Consider the following 20425-nt stretch of genomic DNA (forward strand, 5'->3'; position numbering starts at 1 on the left):
CTGGCCCTCACCTACCCCAGGGATGCCAGAATGCCCACCGCCCATGCTCCTCGCCAGGACGTTTCCCCACGTGCCATTCTCTGCTTTAGGAGGCAGTAGTAAGACTCAGCAGCAACTCCAGCAATGCGAAACCAGACACACTTTGTAACAGGGCTAATAGATAATCTAACACACATAGGGGAATCGCCGTGGGGGTGGGGGGCGTTCTCCTGAAACTTGAAATCTTTATGGGAGGGGCAGAAAAATAAAAACGGAAAAAACCACCACCACCACCACCACCAGGTAAAGGAACCCACAAATAAAATAAGTGCCAGATGTTGTAAGGCCTATGAAGGCAGCAATCAAGGATCAGAGAGAAAATAACTGGGGTGGGAAGTGCCTCTCAGGAGTTAATATTGAAGCTGAAGCTGAAGGATAAGAAAACCACCTCTGCCCACAGAGCAGGGGAGGAGTGCCAGGCAGAGGGTGGGGGAAGAGCCCGGAGTGGAGAGGATGAGGCCAGGCTGGGGTGCCAGGGGGTGAGGTGTGGATGGGGAGACGGGACTGATGGGACTGCAGGGTTCGCGGAGGGGTTTAGATTTGGTCTAAGGGCAAAGGGAAGCGCTCACAGGGTGTTAAGCAAGGTTTTGTAGCCTTTCTCTCGTGAGAAAGGCCATCATAGAAAGGTTGGGAACTCAGGCTGCTTCCCTGCGGGGGGCCCCACTGAGTGGCCCTGGAGAAGACGGTACTAACAGTTTCCACAGAGTTCCGCAGTCAGCCTTCTCTGCTGAGTGGAAATAGAAAGTACAACGACCAGATGTGCCAAACCTCTGTTCAGGGCACCACGTCAGACCCTCAGAAGTGCAGCCGGGGTGGGCTCTCTCGGCCCCACCGCCCCTCATGAGGAGCGCCCAACCTGGCCTTCGTTCCTGACGCCTCTCCTGGCAAGTGGCCGCCCGGGAGCCGCGTAGCACACATTGTTGCCCGGGCTGTGGAAGAGCAAGGATTCTGTTCCCTGGCGGTTGTTTTGATAAGGCTGAAATCCAGCTCTTCTGTAATGTCGTGTTCATGGCTGATAAGGCTTGTCTCCTTCTTCTCCCTGGTCCATTATGGAATTAACAGCATGTGTTGGTGAGAGCAGGTGCGTCACTAATACCCGTGGGGCTGGGGCAGAGCCAGCGCACGAGGCACCTGTACCGTGTATCTGAATATTTAGGGTCGTAAATCCATCCGGTCAGTGGCTGAATGTAGCATGTTCTGTGTTCCTAAGTTGAGGTGTTCAAGTATAGAGTTATTATGAAGCATGGCAAGGCCAACAGATCAGGCGATGACTGCCCTCAAAAGGAGAGTTTGTAGCTCACAGGTCCCAAGGGGAGGGACACGCCGCACCATGGGCGTCACATGGGGAAGTGCCGGGCTCAGTCAGGAGGCAGAGGGATCAAAGGGAAAACGTGGGCAAGAGCCTTTATTGTGAGGGCTCAGGAACAGGTGCGGCAGGGCATGCAGGCTGAGGACTGGCTGGTTTGAATCCCTTCAGGGACCTTGGGCATAGGGCTGCCCCTAGTTGTCTGGTACCCGGCCCTGGGCGATAAGGGCAGGGGGATCATGACCCAGAGTGAGCTGGATGAAGGAGGTGGGCTCTGGATTGGTCGGTTTTCATACAAAAGACTCTCAGGCGAGGTGTTGACTACTTCTAGGAATTGGCTAGTCCTTCTAGGATCGGAGAGGATCATAATGTATTGAGTTGTTGAATCACTGAAAATTATATAACATTATATGTCAACTATAATTCCATTGAAAAAGCTAATTAATTAAATAACCACAAACACTAAAAAATAATATAGAAACTAAAAACGTGATTAATACCCTTGGCAAATATAACTTCTTCATGTTTGGAAGACAAGGTATGGATTTAGAATTCTCGGATTCTTCGGATTCTTTGCCCAGATCTTCTGCAGAGCAGTTGGCCCCGGCCCCCTAGTCCCCGCCCAAGGGCTGTCTCCCTTCTTTGCTATCTCCATCATCCTGCACCATAAGTGCTGCACATATAAGCCAATGGACACCCTAGCTTCGTGTCCCACCTCTGTCCACCCCTTTGTGATGAGGCTTGAATGCACTACCAGATTCCCTTCTGGAAGGAGGGATGGGCTTCCTCTGGATGCTGAGCATGCTACGGGGCAGATGGCCCTCAGCTATCAGCCTCTTTGGGGATTGCTGGGGATGCCTGGACCCAGCACTCGGTCAGTGCAGGGGCATATCGGCCTGGTCCCTTCTCACAGCCTGGAACAGCTCTGGAGGGCTGCCTGGCTCTGGAGCCGCCACGGGTTGGGCCGAGGCATTTGTCAGGTGTGTAATGCAGTCTGTCAGTCCTGCAACCACACTTCCACAGGCGCAGGGCTGAGGAGCACTCTCTGATGAACATCCCTCTCACTTAGCAGCCCTCTCCCACGCAATGCCCTTACACCTTCCCTGCAGACAGCCCCCCCCCAAGGCCTAGGAGTATAGGGGCCGCTAGTGCTGTATACCCTGAGGACACTGAGCTGGGGGAGAGGCTTGCCTGAGTTTAAGAAGTGGGCCTGGGGGCATTTGGGTGGGGAATTCCAGCACCCTCACCCCAGGAGCCCGACTGGAATGGGGGAGGGGCAGGAACGGCAAGGGCAAGACCCTTGTGGCCCGCTCACCCTGTGGGGAGGGGCAGTCCAGAGAGGCCCAGAATGGGGTCTCTCTAGTGTGAAGCCTAATGCCAGGGCCCCTTTTGCGTAGGTCATAGGATAATCCTGGATTGAAGGGTTTGGGAAGATGAGTCGTTTGGGGCAGAAGCAAGAGGCTTCATTCCAGCTCTTTTCCTGTGAGATTTTATATTGTGTGTTCTTTCCCACCTGGCACGTGTTTGTCCTGATGAAGCAGGTATGCCAACTAGTCATATTTTTTCTCTGTTAGTTTTTTCAACATACTTGCTCGATGGCCCGTGCCTGCGTGGGCTATGTGGGGAAGGAGAGGGAGGCACACTGGTCTGCTTCTGGCCTCTCTGAGGACTTGGTCCACAAGCAGCAGCTGCCTGGTCCTGTGTGGCCTACTTGTGGGGCCATATGGGGGTGACAGCAAGTGCGTGGACGTGGGCACTGCGTGCGTGTGTTGCGTGTATGTGTGTGTTGGGAGGTTGCTACTAGGAGGAAGGAACCTCATAGCCGGGTAAACTCATACTTTTCTGAAATTGTCCCCAAATGGAAAATCGATCCCATCTGACTAGGTGCCTCAATGTGACCCATCTGTCCTTTCCCCCTACTTCTGTATAAGGCTTGAGAAAGTACACCAATGAGAAAGCTGTAGGTAAGATCTTAGATTTTCGATTATGTTTGCATCTACTTGCTCCTTTCGGCGCGCAGTGGGGAGAGGCTGGGAATATGCGCTGGACCCTCTGGGCTGAGTGTGCTGTTCTGCTGCCTTGGAGGGAGGGCCTGTCTACTGCTTGGTATAGGCATGCCCTTCATTCAGAGCCTTGAACAGAACCAGACCCTGGGTTGTTCACCCCAAGCCGAGAGGTCACTTGGCAGTGGTGGCTGTTAGCTGGGCTTTATGAAGGAGAAAAAGGCCAGTTCACTTTTGGGCACTGTGGCAGCCTGTAAGAGGTTGGGGTAGTCTGTGTGGTCCCCACGTCACGCAGGCTCAGCGGGGACTGGCACTGTTCAGGAGCCCACCGAGTAGCATGAGGAGCACGGATGAGCAGGGGGTCAATGGCTGTGTGTTGCAGGAAGCGTGGTTGAGGACCTGGTGTTTCAAGGTGGAGTTTCGCAACCTTCTGTTTTTATTTCATTCCCCACCAGACCTCCCCCTCTTGTCTTCCGTGCACTTTGTTTTGTTTGTAATAGAAACTGGAGCATGTCTGCAGATTCATTTCCTTCTCAGTTCACAGATGCTCTTTTCCAGGGAGCGCACGTGGCCCTGCCTCTCCCCTCAGCCTGGGCTGCCTTTGTGTCTCTCCTGCACCCTCCAGCAAGTCATTCTCTGATGACCTCAGGCTCTTGGCATCCCGATCGATCGTTGGTTCTGATTTCCATCTCCTTATCAGGTTGTCAATCCCCTGAGAACAGAAACCGTGTGGTCTTCATCGTGGCTTCCCTGGCACCTGGCCTGTAGCTGGGGTTGCAGGACATACTGGGCACCTTCCCTGAGCCCAGGATTGCGCTAGGGGGTAAGGGTTCAAAGAAGATAGAACTTGAGCAGAGAGGATCAGCCATGTCCCACATGAATTAGATGGCTATAGGAAGGTCTGAAAGGTCTGCAGAAGCCCGGAAGAAGTGAGAGCACCACGGAAAGAGGGGGCGCAGGGCAAGAAAGCAGGGTCTTGTAGCCTGGACAGCATCTGGGTGGGTAGGAAGGCAGAAAACATTTGAGGATGGTATTCCAGGCAGAGGAGATAGTCAGAGCAGAGGTATGAGTCTCAGGAGTCAGAAGAGGCACTATATTGGCTCAAGCTGCCACCGTGGAGGCGGGGGTGGGAGTGGGAGGGCAGCGGGATGCTGGGCCCAGGGGCTCGGAAGCTGCTTCTTCTCTGTGAACCTGTGTCAGCTTCATCCTCACACTATGACCGAATTGTGGCTGCAGGTGGCTCCCAGGCGTTCATCAGCATTGGCCCTGGAGACGGAAGGTCCTCCTCGTTTCGTGCACATTTTGAAAACTCTGGAGCGAGGAGACAACTGGTTCATATGAATGTCTCCTCTATCCGGGAAAGACTCAGCCAAGAAGACAGTGGGTGCTAGGCTATGCTGGCAAGGGGCTGGGTTGAGGATGATTTGCACCTCCAAAGCGAAGTGTGCTGGGCAGATATTCCCTCTGCTGGACATGGTGAACATGGGTTGATATCCTGTAGGACCGAGAAGCAGAGCAGTTGGTGATATTAAAATCTTTCCCTCTGTATCCCCAGCACCGCCCTGGCAACATCGGCTGGGTGCGAGGAGCAGGCTATAACTGGGCCGCCTGCTTAGTTACTTCCCAAGACAGCTCAGGGGGGCACATCCAACATGGAGACCCCCATGTAGCTGGGGATCTGATTAGCTTCAGGCAGTTGCCCTTCCTTGCCCTGGAGAGCATTCGGCGTTGTCCTGCCAGCGTTCCAGGATCTCTCTTCCACGGGCAGTAACTCAGGTCAGACCTCAGGTGCTCTTGTGTCCAATAGAGAGATGCCAGTTTCAAACCTTTCACAGTTAAGGGAAAAGTAAATTCTTTCTGTCTGTGAAATATGCAATGCCTTCAGTGAAATTCGTCAATTATGTTTCATGACAATTGGGCAGCAGGATTATGTATCTGAGAACACATAGACTGTGTCATAAAACTGAACTGGGTCTGAATTTTTTATTTACTCCTTAAATGAACTCCCCTCAGCCTCAGTCTCCAAATCCTCCAAAGGGATTTAGGGAGTTATTATAAATGAGATAATGCACGCACACAGATGAGTCATGCTGGCATCTCGCGAGCTCACTTTCCTTAGCTTAAGAAGATCAAATGTGCCATTGCATGGTGCACTGGGTGTTATATGCAAGTAATGAATCATGGAATTTTAAAAAAGAAAGAAAGAAAGAAAGAAAGAAAGAAAGAAAGAAAGAAAGAAAGAAAGAAAGAAAGAAAGAAGAAAGAAAGAAAGAAAGGAAGAAAGGAAGAAAGGAAGGAAGAAAGAAAGATCAAATGTGGATTTGGCCTTCTTTTTTTTGAAACACATATTATTTAAGAAAATAGTATTCCATTTTAAAAACCAAGCCCCACGTTCCATTCCCTGTTCTGTCAAAAAGAAGAGAAGTAAATCATGTGTGTGTCCGTGTGCGTGGTGTGTGCGTGTTTGAGGGAGTAAGGAGAAAGAAGTAAAGAATAAAAGTGTATATTCTCAAATGTACACTACGAGGCAATGTAAATAAACATTTTAAGCAATTTTTAAAATATTGTAAATGGACCTCCAGGTCACAACTTCTTCAGTTATTAAAGATTTATTTATTTATTTATTTTAGAGAGAGGGGGAGAGAGAGTGTGCGTGAGCAGGGGGAGGGGCAGAGAGAGAGGGAGACAAGCAGACTCCCCGCTGAGCAGGGAGCTGATGCTGGGCTGGATCTTACAACCCTGAGACCGTGACCTGAGCTGAGACCATAACCTGAGTCGAAACCAAGAGTCCGATGGTCAGCCAACTGAGCCACCCGGGCCTCCCTCAAGTGTTTTAGTTACATGCACTGGAAAGCAGGAAGGCAAAACTGAGCCCGCTGCTGTCTGCAGGGAGAGCTGGAGGGAGGGAGCTTGCGTTTCCATTCGGTAGAAGCATTTGGCTGGCGAGGACACATGCGTCAGGGCTGTGGTGTGAGGCTGCTTGGGACTGATAGCGTTAGCTCCTTTTCTGACCTGCATTCCATACACGCGTACTTGGTTTTTCTTCTTGTCACTGAATTGTGCTGATTTATTAGGCTGTGTGCTTCAAGGGCACCGGGAGATCGCGTGTACGAGCAGGTCTGAACTGGGAAAGTGAGAATTACTGTATCAGATGATACCCAATTAACTCGTGACAAGCACAGCAGGTGAAATTGGAACTCGGGCTTTATCTTTTATGGACTGGAGTCACTCACTATCTATGAAATGTTTTTAAACCTAGTGGGGCTTACCTACTCATTCCTCCTCCTTCCCACTTGCCCACCATCTCTTCCCATCCAAGCAGGTGTGGTTTCTGCAGACATGAGTACCAAGGTGGACAAGTCCCTGAGATGCGCTGTGGGTTCAAGGGCAGTGGGGCAGGGCTCCCTGAGGCAGCCATGAGGCACCTCGTGGGACAGCCCTTGCCGCACACCAGCACGCGGAGCAAAACCGTGCAAGCGGAGCACAAACATAGTCAGAAAAATTCATTTTACTTTCTTTGTGGGCAATGGAGTAATGATGATGCTCCAGTTCCGAAAAAGCCTTTCTACCCTCTGACGTTCAGGTGCCTCTGCCAGTGTGAGGTTATTTTAACACGGCATTCTTACTCAGATCCCCCAGAGGGGAACATCTGGACATCCGGTTCCAGGTGTGGCCGTGACACCGCGCCTTCGGACCGGCCCACGCACCGCAGGCACCCTGCCTTCCTTTGGTGTGAGATCCTGCCCCACAACGACTAATCTTCATATAAGCTGCGGGGAAGAAATGATGCAGAAATTACTGAGAGGGTAAAATAATATGATATTAAATGCCCGATATTGGAAAACACAAATCTTATTTTATGCGCAACTGCTGTTTTGGATTACCCATGCCTCCTTGGGCTTCAGCCAGCATGGAAAATCCTTTCAGAGTGCTACTCTGTTCACTTCTTCTGGAAGTCCATTTTCAACCCCCTCGAGCTGGGCGAAATCTCTACTGTGATGTTCCCGGAACGGATGCTACTTTAAGTTTCAATCACTGAACTCAGCTCGTTGCTTTATTCATCACGGGTTTATGGGCCTGTTTTCTGTCGCCACACCTGGTGTTCTCCAGGCTAAGGGCAGCATCTGACTCATGTCTGCAGCCAGTGCCCAACACACAACTGGGCACGCGCTAGGCGTTTAAGAAACACGAGATGGATATAAGACTGAGAGTCCGGCACTCCCCTGAAGGGGAAGCCTGCTCTTTGGTATCATGTATTAATTCTGTCAGATCCACGTCTAGCCGTTTTTCTTCTCTCTGCAAATCTCTTATCAACATCAGAGGAAAAGAGAGAGAGAAATTAACAACAACACACTGAACGATGACCTGCCAATGACAAGTGAAGCCATTGTTCATTTAGTGATGGTGAGCTTATTTGGTTCCAGCCCTAAGGAATTGACAGTGATTGTCTCCTGCTTAACTCAGGAACCCCGCTTGAGATTTTATTTAAATGACCACCATGCATAGTGTTAACAGAAAATGCTGTAAATAAACAAATATAAATATGCAGATAAAAATCCGTAAAACCACATGAAGTTGATGTCTTATTAGGAGTGAACCAACATGAATATGAGCCTCAGAGAATTATTAATCATTTTCTCATACAATCTGCTATGAAATGACCTTGGCCTGTACCCTTTACACACACACGTATATATTACACAGTGGTAATTTATTTTAGGCAGATATGTTAGCAGCATGCTTCCCTACAATTTACATACAATCAGGTTTCCATTTGTTAACGTCTGTTCTTTGCAATGGTCCACACTCTTTGCAACTCTGACTTTTTACAGAAGTCCTTGGCCTCGCCTTAATTTACTCTCTCTGTGAACACCAACTTCATTTTGTTGGTGGCTAAAATTTCACATGCATTTATTCAATGTGCATTTTCTGAGCCCCTGTGTTATTTAAAATGGAAGTCGTGGGTTCCATAACAATGGGCTCTGGGATGGTCCCTCACTGGCTGTGTGACTTTGGTCCTTGCTGCCCCTCTGTGTCATCTAGGTAAAATGAGGATACTCCTAGAGCTGCTTCGTGGGCACCAGCATTGTTGAGCATTTACAACAAGGTGTTTAGAAAGTACTTGACGCACAGGAAGGGCTCAATGAAATGTCATTGATAGCATTACCTTGGTATCGTGTTTTCTTCATAGTGAATTTCCAGTGTGACAAGTTCACTCTGGTATCAGCAGGGACTCATGGCTGGTGTTTCCCTCTTGCCCTCCCGTGTAAAAGTTGATTTGTATAGCGCTTCGTATCATGGATTCCACCATCTTTCAAGCTCCTAGACAATACTAGTCCATCCCCCATATCAAGACAAACAAGTTGCAAGTCCGTTTTTCTGTGTTGTTGACTTCCCTGGGTCTTTGTTAGCTCTGTGTTAACTACTCCATCCCCATGCATGGTTTAATGACTCAAATAAACAGGAATTCTTTCTTTCACTCCAATAGAAGAATAATACTTTAGGTGTTTGAAAATTTCTCAGAATTCTGCAATTTCTTCTTTGTCTTTCACATCTTCCTATTGGAGGATTTTACTAATGAGAGTTAATTGTGTTGAAATTGATCCTTGAATAATGATCTTTGAAAGCTGATGACTTATTTTTGTAAAGGAGGCCAAGCCTTATGTTACTAGAATTACTATGTTACTGGAAAGCTCCAAGAAAATGGACAATGTTAGACAAAATTTGTGATTAATGCTGGACTGATGGGGTCCCTTTGGCTTCCATTGTCCAATTTGAGATGGTGTTGTACTGATCTCATGATGCTGTCCTTATTGATGGAGGGTGGTGGGGCTGAAGCTCTTCATAGTCACTGCTTCGTTCAATCTGATAGCAAGTCTGCCTGGGTGTTGCTCATTTCCTGTACTTTATCATGACAAGTATTGCTGTCCTTTTATGATGCAAACAGAGGATATAATGCACTAGAATCTAGTTAGACCTGTTCTCCACTTAACATTCTTTTACCTTCCTTGTTTACGCTGAAAAAGATATTGCTGGGTAAATTGATAGTGTTTTTTCATCGACTCATAGGGGCATTTGTGGATTATCAGTTACAATGAAGATTCATGGAAAATGTTGCCATGCGCTCCAGGGAGACATCAATGTTAGAGTGTGGCCCCGCAGCTCTCTCTGTGTCCCTTGAAACCATGTCTCTTTTTAGATTTAAATAGTGCCTCGTATAGTGCCTGGCATGAAGTGGGACCTGGGTTAAATTCCTGTAACGCTGATTTGTGTTTGTACCACGCGCTCTGCTAAATGTTTTCACAGATTTACTGCATTTAATTATCAATCAGTTTTTGCTTAATTGGATTCATGAAATTAATTATATGAATTCCATTCTGATAATATTGCCCGACTCTGGGTATCAGATTCCCTTAGCAAATGGAGAGGAGGGGAAGTGTTTCTGCATTTCCCCGGTTAGGAAGTCTGCTGACTGATTACTATTGGCTTCCTTCGGTACCATCCTTGGTTCTTGGAAGCATTCCTCAACACCACTACCATTCTTTTGGTGCCCACTCTAAGATCATGTTAGGAAAGGAAGGAAGCAGAGGGACCATGAGAAGGGAAGAAAAGATGAGCTCTATTCTCACTGCATCTTGGGCATTTCTTTTTCCTTTAGAGAGGGGGGAGGGGCAGAGGGAGACAGAGAATCTTAAGCAGGCTCCGTGCCCAGTGTGGAGCCTGACACAGGGCTTGATCGCCTAATCCCGAGATCATGACCAGGGCTGAAATCAGGAGTCGGACACTCAACCAGCTGAACCACTCAGGCACCCCAACTTGGGCATATTATTTAGGAAGATAAAAACTTAAACTCCCTGTCTACAGTCCTGGCCTGTCTGGAAGGTTGTGAGTCAAGCTAGTTCATATGCGTGCAAGGCATTTTAGGCTGCCTGGCTGGGAGATGGGTCAGGATCCGGTGGAGGCAGGATTTTAGTGCGGCATCCGTGTCAGATGGCAGCCTCCAGGCAAGCGGAAAAGCACGGGAAACTGCCTGGGTGCCCTTGTGTGGGGCCAGCATGTCACTGCCTGGAGCCTCGGATGCTTAGATGAGCCAAGTATGTAGTGATTTCTGAACGAAATCATTAATATGGAATATATCTGGACTACTTTTAAACATAAGGGTATGGCTTTCTTGTCCTCGAGGGAGGAGCTGTGCATTTTTGTCCTTTGGATGAAAGATGCCATCACAATAGAAGAGTAGTGACATACGATCACCACGGGCTTCTTAAGTTACTCTCACTCCCTGAGTGATCTCATCTAGTCTTGTCGTTTCACCCGCCAGTGTCTTCCAACTGTCCATCTGTGTGCCAGACCTTTTCTTGACTCACATATCCAACTTTGTCCTTGACATCCCCACTGGATGGCTCATAAACTCAGTTATCAGATCCAAACTTGGACTCTTTTTAAGCTTCTCCACTGCTTTTATTGTTTCCATTTTATGGAGGTATAATTGACAATAAAACTGTAAGGTATTGGAAGTATACAACGTGATGATTTGATACATGTGTGTGTTGTGAAACAAGCACCTCCCTGTCCATCTGGTTAATTAACACATCCAGCACCACATATATTTGCCTTTTTTTTTTTTTTTTTGAGAACATTTAAGTTCTACTCTCTCAGCAAATTCCAGTCTAAGATTGAACTCTTGCTTATCTCCCCAAACTGGTTTCACCTGCATTCTTCCCATCTCTGTTGACGGCAACTCTATTTTCCAGTGGCTCCGGGCAAAAACCTTGTAGTCATTCTTGATGGGTCTCTTTTTCACACACCCGAATACAATCCATCAGGAACTCCTGCTCTGTCTATCTTTAAAATATGTCTAAGATCTGCCTCTTATCACCCACTTCTGTGACACTGTGGTCTCAGTCCCCATGACCTCATCTTGGATTTTTGTTCTAACCTTCCTGTTTCTCTCTACTGTTGTGTCTTCCTAGAGTCTATTCTCAATGTAGCAGCCAGGAGCCAATTTGTCACCTTTTCTCCTCCAGTGTTTTCCCATTTCTCTCAGAGCACTCAAAATCCTGACATGGCTTTCCAGTAGCTACAGCTATATAACAGATCATTCCCAAACCCAATGACTTACAGCCCTTTATTGTGTGCACACATTCTGTGAGTCAGGCATTTAGACCCAGAGCAGCAGAGATGGCTTGTCTCTGTTTCGTGATGTCTGGGTCCCTCAGACTCTATGGCTCAAATTAGCTCAAAGCTTGCTCATTCACATATCTGGCTGTTGGCTGAGAGATTCATCTGGGCCTTCAGCCAGAACACCTTTGCATGGCTTCTCCATGTGGCTGAGGCTTCCTTACAACATGGTGGCTGGGTTCCCAGTAGAAAGAGCCAGGCAGAAGCTGGACCCTAGCCTCAGAGGTTAAAGAGCATCCATCCTTCCTGTCATTCCCTATTGGTTGTAATGTCATAGCCTGTTCAGATTGAAGAGGAGGGAAATAGATTTCACTGTTTGATGGAGAATGGCCAAGTTCTGGAATACTGTGTGGGACTGGGAATATTACTGTGGCTGTGTTTTGGAAATACAGTTTGCCACAGTGGCCTGCATGATTGGAGCTGGGCCATTTCTCTGCCTTCATCTCTTTCCCCAGAGGACATCTGCTCCAGATGTTGCCGGAGTGGCCAGGTGTGCTCCTGCCCTAGGACCTCTAGACTGGTTGGTCCTTCCACCTGCTCTGCTCTTCCTAGGACAGCTGCTCATGTGCTCCCCTCACCCTCTTCATGCTTTTACTCAAATGTCACCTTCCCAATGATGCCTGACCACTGTGCAGCCCCATTCTGATCCCCTTCTCTTGCTTTATAGTACTTCCAACCTTCTAGTACTCTATGGAACTCTTACGTTTATTCTTTACTACCTGTCCCTAGCAGAATGAAGCATTACATAGGCAGGACTCTTTACTGGTTCTGTTCCCGGGTTTATCCCAAGGGCTTAGAATGGTGTGTGGCACATAAATATGAAACAGAGCACTTCCAGTTGGGACATTCTGAATTTGCAGTCCTTGCTCCAGACGAACCAGGAAACAAGTCTCGCCTTCACGGAGCCGTATCCCCACACCTTACTCCCCATGCTAGCGCAGTACCCAACACACACAGCGGGTGCTGAAAATAAATAATTTATTTAGAGAAAAAAAAACTCAGCACAACTTATCTTGTAAATGAGGCTGGCATAATCAATAAGATTAAGAGACCAACCTAAAGCATTGCTTTCACTGGGTACATTTCTTTTTTTTTCTTTTTTTAAAAAATCTATTATGAACTGATAAACCAGAACTTTTGTTTTAATTTCTGTATAAATATTTGGTTTCTTTACGAGGAATTTCAAGGTCCTTTTCTGGTTCTAAATATACGCCCCTGTCCCTTACCCTAACATGCACATGGTGACAAAATAGGGTCCTGAGAGCCCCCTAGGCAGAGGCTCAGGGCACAGAGTCAGGCAGCATAGCTTCTGCTCTCCACATGCCCCAACTTTAGAGTGTCAATGTGTGAATTACCTTTGAGAATGCAGGTTGGAATAAAAACACTAATAAACTCCAGGATAGCGATAATAATAGTCATGATAGAAATGGCGACAACATCACTCATTACAGCTACCATCTGATGGGGACTTCTCTGCTGCCACCTGCTCTTCTGGGCACTCATATTCCCATCTCCAACAGTGATCACCTTGAGAGGACGGCACGTTTTTTCTCCAGAGGAGGAAACGGAGGCTACCGGGGCTTGCCCAGAATGCACCAAATCTCTCTCTCTAACATAAAAATGTTTATTTCTATAGTAAAACAGCATGAGTCCCCACTTTTATTTTCTCTATTAAAAAAGAAAGTGACAATGTCAAATCAACATTTTAATTTTTTTAAAAGATTTTATTTATTTATTCATGAGAGACGGAGAGAGACACAGAGAGAAAGACAGAGAGAGAGGCAGAGGCAGACGGAGAAGCAGGCTCCCCTCGGATCCCAGGATCACTACCTAAGCCACCCAGGCGCCCAACATTTTGATTTTTTTAGCCTATTAAGAGGACAGGAAAAAAATCAACATTTTCTTCGCTTACAAAAGATCAGATCTCTTTTTATGAGTAAAGTGCCTCTTTGATCCTGGGGGGCACACCAATCATCTAATCCTCCAACATTTGGTGATTACGAGGCTCTGAGTTTATCTCTAGAGGCTGCTGACCTCCCAGCTTTGGAAGCCAAGCCATTGATGTCAACTCAACTGAGGCAGGTCCTGTCCGGTTCACGTTTCCACGTGTGTCTCAGTGAAAGGGTCTGCAGTCCCCGCCTCCTACTGGTGAGCTTCTTCTGGTTCATCCGCAGAATGGGAGTTGTTTCCCATTCTGATCTTTTTTTTCATTCTCTTCCACCAAGTTCTTGGCTGCCAGGTGGGAAAGGTGAGAGGCACAGAGCACAGCGACATCCATGGCCGACATCCAATGAGCTGCCTTTGAAAGCACAGCGCAAGGATGGTTCTGGCTCCCGCAGAGGCTCTGGAGGCCTCAGGGCGTCCCCAACAGCTCACTCCAGGCAGCCACCTGCCTGATTCGTGTGCTTTCCCAACCTAGGATGTGATCCTTACTGTCGGCCTGACTGCGGTTTTGGTTTGGGGCTTTTAGTTGAGTGCTTCTGGGTTTTATTCAATCTTTGAGGACAATTGCCGCAACTTTGGGTTTTTGTTTTGCAGAAATGAGTGTGAAGGAGAACGCTCTGAAGTACATGGCACTGCTGGAGGATAAGCTGCGTAGGTAAGGACAAGGATTTCTTCATTGCAGGCTCCACGGTGCGCGCAGGTTCTTAACCGTAACAGAATCTAGTGAAAGCAAAGAGAGGCTAGCCAATTCCTGTAATAAGTGAACAAAGAAAAACACACAAAAAGGAGTCCTCTGAATTCTGTAACGGGATTCAAGCAGGTGCCATATAAACATTCCCCAGTCCTTTTCTCCTCTTTATAAAAGGTAAATAGGTGAAGATGTTTTAAAGTGTCTGGGGGAGACCACAAGTTAGTTTCCATGTTCCATAAGATGAGTCTTCTTTGCCATGTTAAATTCCAAATTCATGCCTTCGTCCGTTTTTTTCTTTTTAATGCCTGAAGTGGGTCTTATGGATTTTGACCCAGCTTATACATGGTTTGGAACAAAATAAAAAAATGCACATCTTAGGTTCTGTTTTGAATCCCGAATCAAAACCAGCGTGAAAATTCGCGGTTGCCTTTTTTTTTTTTTTAACCCAATTAGTAATTCAGATTTGAGAAACATTACGGATGTTGCAGCATGTCAATATGTTTCTCATTTTTGTGGCTGTGTGCTCATGAAAATAAATCCCAGCCACCAGGATCTGTTCCTAATTAAGGAAACAAGAATGAGAATGTAATGTGTACTTTCTTCCCTGGGAGTCATTTAGCTTTATGGACTATTTCGCTACTCTTTTGGAATTGTTAAATAACTCTTTAAATAGGCTATGCCTTAAAACTTTGTTGGCTCAGATAATGCCATTGGCTAAAATGCTTGTCCTTTAAGAGATACCGAGAGGAGCTGCTTTGCTGAGTTCTGCTCTGTGGGGCAGGGAAGGTACGATGGGATTTATTCTAAAGCTTGCAAATCAAGTTCTTCCAACCATTGACTGCTATTTTCTTGCCTCCTGCGCCCTAGACATGGGAAAGAACCATGACAAAGGTGGTCAGTAGAGAGTGTGGGTAAGGAGGGCACGCAGGTGTGAGCATCCTCGAAGGAAATGTCTCCCATCCTTAGAAAGTCGGGTACTCATCTGGGTCACATGCTCTGCTCCAAGTCCATGCTCTCCTTCTCCCGTGTGTGCTCGGGCAGGTTTCAGCATGTCCCTGTTGCCCTTTTCGAGCTAACATTTTTAGCCATGAACACTGCCCACACCATATGCTCCACTGGGTTACTGGTCGGCAGGTGGGTGTTGAAGGAGCTCGGGCATTGGTGGAGAGACACCCACGGAGGATGCGGCTCTACAGCTTCTCCAACTGCCTACCCTCCAGTGAGCATTCACCGGCAGCCTCTTCAGCAGGAAAGCTGAAGGAGGGGTACCTGCTCCTGGAGTCAGGGCGTGGATTTTATTAAACAGCGGAGATAAAGCCCATACCGAGTGGGCAGTCAGCACACGTTCGGTCCTTTCCCTTCTTGCAGCTTCTGCTCTTCGCTCTCCTCTTCATCAGAGCTGAGTGGACAGTCACGCCCAGCACTCATCCTTTTCCCTCCACACCAGCTCCTCTTGCTGTGTATCCAGCCCAGAGGACAGCCCGTCACCCGCCTGGACGGGCCCTTGCCCCTGGCTCCCTCTGTGGCACCTTCGCTCCCTCCCCGGGCCCTCACTTCCTGCTCCAGGTCACTGAGTCCTGCCGAGCTGGCCTCTTGTGTGTCCTCAAGTCCTCCCACCTTCCCCTGCTCATGTGGGTCAGTCTTCTCTCGCTGAAAGACTGTAATAGCTGCTTTTTATGTTTTTCTGTCTTGTGTCTCCCTTCCCACTGCACTTTCCAGGTGGTCTTGAATGATCATCTTAAAATACAAATTTGGTCATCCCCATCATCCTAAGGATAAAGCCCAAACATCTTTTGGTGGCTTCTCACACTCTTCCATGTGGCCTCTGGGTGTTCTTGAGCGTCATCTGTCATCACCCTGCCACCTCCTACCCGCTTGTCCCGATTCTCTCATGTTTCCCAACACCACTGTGTTTTCTCCTGTGGAGAAACTAATTGAGACAGGGAAATGGTCAAGGTATGTTATACGGGGAAGTATTCAGTTGAATCATGTGAAATTACCGATATTAAATCACATTGACCTGGAAAGATGTCAATTTCCTATGGCTCAACCCAATATTTAGGGATTTGGAGTCATCTTCAGGAGGGTCAGATGCTCTGGCCTGAGGCTGGCCAGTGTCCTCCCCATGGCACACTTGCTCTCACCATTCCCCTTGCATGAGCCCCAGTGGCCACTCTCAGCTCTGCCCCCAGTGGCCCTACATCTGTCTATGTTGTTTCATTCTTCATGCTTTAGGTGTCTCCTCTTTGAAGCCTTCCATGACACCCCAAGACTGAGAAATGTGCTTGTCCTGAATTCTTTTCACTTTCAAAATGCTGAATGAGAGATACTGCCGATCACGTCTGTCTTGTTCAGCGTGTATCCTCTGTGATTTGATGGTGCCAAAGAGTGTAAGGGTATCCAACAAATAGTTGGTGAGTTAGTGGTTGAGTGAATGCAACTAATCTATAGACCCCCTCCCCAGTCCAATCTTCCTTCACCTTCTGCCTCCCTCCCTGTCCCTCCAGCCATGTGGCTGCATGACTTGCATACATTCGTCACTTAGGGTTTGTCAACAGCCTCAAATGATGGGAATGGCAGCTGACCCATCCTGCAGACTACTTCCTGAGGGCCCTTTCCTTTGCTGTTTGAAGCTGTAAAAGATCTGGTGCAGATGTGTTTGCACTGGTGTAGTAGAAACACTGGCACAGGAGGGAAGCCAGTGGGCGGTAAGCAGAGTTGCAGACAGAGGCTACGTGCGCCGTAAAGTGTGTGCAGGGAGTTTTACTGCTGCCTCAGAAGGAGGTCAGACTGGATGCTGTGGGAAGTGTGGGGATGGGTAGTCTCCCCCTCCTGCGACAGAACTGTTTGCATGATCCCATCACAGTCCTAGTTCTTTCCATGAGAACCAACATCTTAAACACAAAACCAGTTTTTCGCACCTGCAACTGTTTGCATCATAGTGGCTGCCCAATTAATACTGGCAGGATATTGACCAAAGCAAGGCGATAGATGCCGGTGGAAGTCTTTGTTCCTTATTCCCACCATCTGTAGCCTTTCTTGGTCTTCCAGATTTCGAAAGGAAGTGGCTGAGAACTGAAAAGAATGCTCCTTTTCCCCTTTGAATGTACGGAGGACACAATTTATGATTAGTGCTACAGTGAGATTTGGATCTGGCCAGTCATGATTTGGGAGACAAATCTAAACGACAGCAATATCTTTGTTACTATCTCAGCACACACTGAGACAGATTGGTGGGCTCAACATCCCGCTCTCCGTCAAGAAAGTCAAGTGAATGAGGAAGTTAGGAAGTATCTGATTCTGTCAGCAGTTCGCAGGGATACCTGCACGGGACAAAACAAAGCAGGGTATTAAGGAGGGTACATATCGTATGGAGCACTGGGTGTTATATGCCAACAATGAATCATGGAACACTACATCAAAAACTAAGGATGTACTGTATGGTGACTAACATAACATAATAAACAAAACAAAACAAAAACAAAGCAGGCAAATATTAAATGGGGGCTTTTAGTCTATATTTAAACAAAGATTGGCCTTTTAACAGTCTGAGTTCTATAAAAAAAGAAGAAAAGAAATTCCCTTCTGAATTTGAATGCTTATAAAAATTCGCAAAGTTTTTTTCAAAGCGTGTTTTTTGATCATGGTTTTATTTGCTATCAGACTACGTTAAAGCTGCAAAATAGTCGAGGTACTTAAATCAATTATGTTATTTTACATACTCAGGGTACCTATTCAGTTAAGTGTAATTGTCAATAGGTAAATAGTAAAATCATGTATTTGTATATTACACCCATAAACGCTATTTCATATAACATACATGAGAATAAATATAGACATATCTATATAAATATGTACGTATATCGTACACATACACATATATAAACACACAAACTTGCAATTGAAAAATAAACATATTTCATAGTCATTCTATTTATTTTGAAAATTCTCTTTTAGCAACAATGCATTGCCTGGAAGTCTATGAATCAGAAGGAGGTCACATTCTCTCCTTTAATATCCGACCTTCCTATCAGGGAGTGACTTAGGCACTGGGGAGAATATGGCTTACCATTTCTCTCTGTCAGGGAAAGGCAGAGACACCAGCATGCCTCTGGCAAATATACCTTGTTCCCAGAAGAGAATGAACTGATAAAAAAGTAATAAGTTAGATACATGAGTTATAAGTTAGATACATGTATGTCCCTGTTTCCCCTTCTACAGAGGAGAGATACTACTTGGGCATTTTTCCTTGCTCACCTGTTTCACAGATGTTCCTCCTTCCCTTCTCTTCGCTGGACAGGAAGGAGGGTGGCTGCCCACAGAATCACACGGACCCAGTGCCTTACTATTTTCCTCTCTGTTCCCACTGCTGCTGGCTCCGATGCGGGAGCCCTCACTCCCTAGCCCCTGGGTGCATATTCATCCTCATGGCTCAGCGCAATGTGCCTTCTCCATAAAGCCTTTATGGACTTCTGCTTCCTTCTTGGCACCCACAGTGGGAGCCACTTATGACAATTTGTTGCAATGATTTCTGTCTGATTCTATTAGACTGTGAGGGCCTGGAGAATGGGTTCCACGCCTTACATGCTTTGTATTCCAAGCAGCTGGCCTGCTGTTTGGCATGTGGTAAACATTCAGTAAAATTATATTTAGTGCAAGAATGAGTGGCTAAATAGCAATTGTATCTTGATGCTTTATTTTCAACTATTAGATTCAAAAAGTTAAGGCAAGCTAAGGAGATATAATGCCCCAGAAATCTATTTGTCTTGCCATCACATCTTAAAGGTGTTTATTAGGATAGAACAACAACAACAAATCTTCTCTTCAAGAGCTTTCTTCACTTATTCTTACTCCCTCAGATTTATTGTCTCCAGAGGTTAAGAGTTAAGGGTGAGGGGCGCCTGGGTGGCACAGCGGTTAAGCGTCTGCCTTCGGCTCAGGGCGTGATCCCGGTGTTGTGGGACCAAGCCCCACATCAGGCTCCTCCGCTATGAGCCTGCTTCTTCCTCTCCCACTCCCCCTGCTTGTGTTCCCTCTCTCGCTGGCTGTCTCTATCTCTGTCGAATAAATAAATAAAAAATCTTAAAAAAAAAAAAAGAGTTAAGGGTGATATTTTGGGCTGGCTTATTTTCTCTTATGGCCAAACCTTGCTGTAATTTCCTTTGTCTCTGTTTTTACATAGTCTCTGTTAGCTGGCTTTCCCAAAGACTCAATGGAAATAATCAAAAGCCGTAGAGACGGGTTACATTTTTTATTGACCATGTGTCCTGCCTCTAAGCGTTGTGTGGGAGAAATTCATTATTGTGCAATGGCAGCCCCGTGTCCCCGACCAGTGTACACCAAGCCCTCTACCCTATGGCTGAGGAGTAGTGTTTCCATTTAACTTGTGGAATCTCTCGTATGCGTGACTAATGGGAAACCGTCTCTTTCTTCCAGCCTTTTGTGGTTCTATTGCTACTTTTTTTATTCTGCAGTTGAATACGAAAACTTTGTCAGTACGGTTCACTGGATTATAGGTTACTGCTGTTTCCTTGTGCTCGTCTTTGTTTCTTAAGTGGTTTTTTTTCCCCCTGGAATATGTATCATACTTTTGTAATCAGAAAACAGAAAAATCATTAAAATTTGTTTTGAATATAGAAATCGTTAGATACTTCTTAAAGGCCCTTCTTAGCTTTAGAAAGGACTATCAAACATACGTCGGTTTCACCTGAACTTTACTTTGAAATTTAGAGACTGATATTTTTCACAAGGTGATTTGCTTCTTTTTTAAAAAATTAGTGATTAGTTTCTAATTATCTTGAAATTTCCATATGGACAACTTGAGGGGAAGCGGTGGCTGGGTGAACTCGCTCTGCTAATGAACAGCCAGAGGTGACCAGCAGGGGTGGGCAGAGAGGAAAAAGCCCTTGGTGGCTTCCTACCTGGACCCCCGACTACCTCTCAGCTTATGTGGAATGACTGGTTTCATGACAGAAGTCAGTAGAAACTGAGCATCAGACAGCCAACTGGAGTCTGCAGTACCCATCTGGCAAAATTGTATTGACCTTCTGTGTAAGGCAGCCTGTGGAGGACACTCTCAGGCGTGCCTCAGAGACCAAGGTCTGTTCCCTCACCCACGGCTCCCAGAGCCTGTAGGTCATGGCCAAGAGCAAGAGTTGATGACCGACTGCCCACGATCCAATGAGTATGGGAATCCCATCTGAAGATGGGACTCCTGTTTCTACTTGCTGCACACATGAGCATCCACCTGGGGGTGGGAAG

At 46.8% G+C, this 20425-nt stretch overlaps 1 protein-coding gene across 4 annotated transcripts in view; it reads left to right on the forward strand.

The window, feature by feature from the left end:
- Window positions 1-20425, forward strand: part of DISC1 (DISC1 scaffold protein) — a 373181-nt gene that overhangs the window by 281122 nt on the left and 71634 nt on the right. For 3 of the 4 annotated variants that reach the window (XR_008957969.1, XR_006410079.3, XM_026504170.4), the window contains exon 10: window positions 14068-14128. The exons of the other annotated variant lie outside the window; for it this stretch is intronic. Coding sequence is in view for 1 of the 3 variants with exons in the window: in XM_026504170.4 (XP_026359955.3) it covers window positions 14068-14128 (61 nt within the window). In the remaining 2 variants the exon portion in view is untranslated. The remainder of the gene's footprint in view (window positions 1-14067; window positions 14129-20425) is intronic. 4 annotated transcript variants of the gene reach the window in all.

This window comes from Ursus arctos, unplaced genomic scaffold, assembly GCF_023065955.2.
Source record: "Ursus arctos isolate Adak ecotype North America unplaced genomic scaffold, UrsArc2.0 scaffold_7, whole genome shotgun sequence".
NCBI lineage: Eukaryota > Metazoa > Chordata > Mammalia > Carnivora > Ursidae > Ursus > Ursus arctos.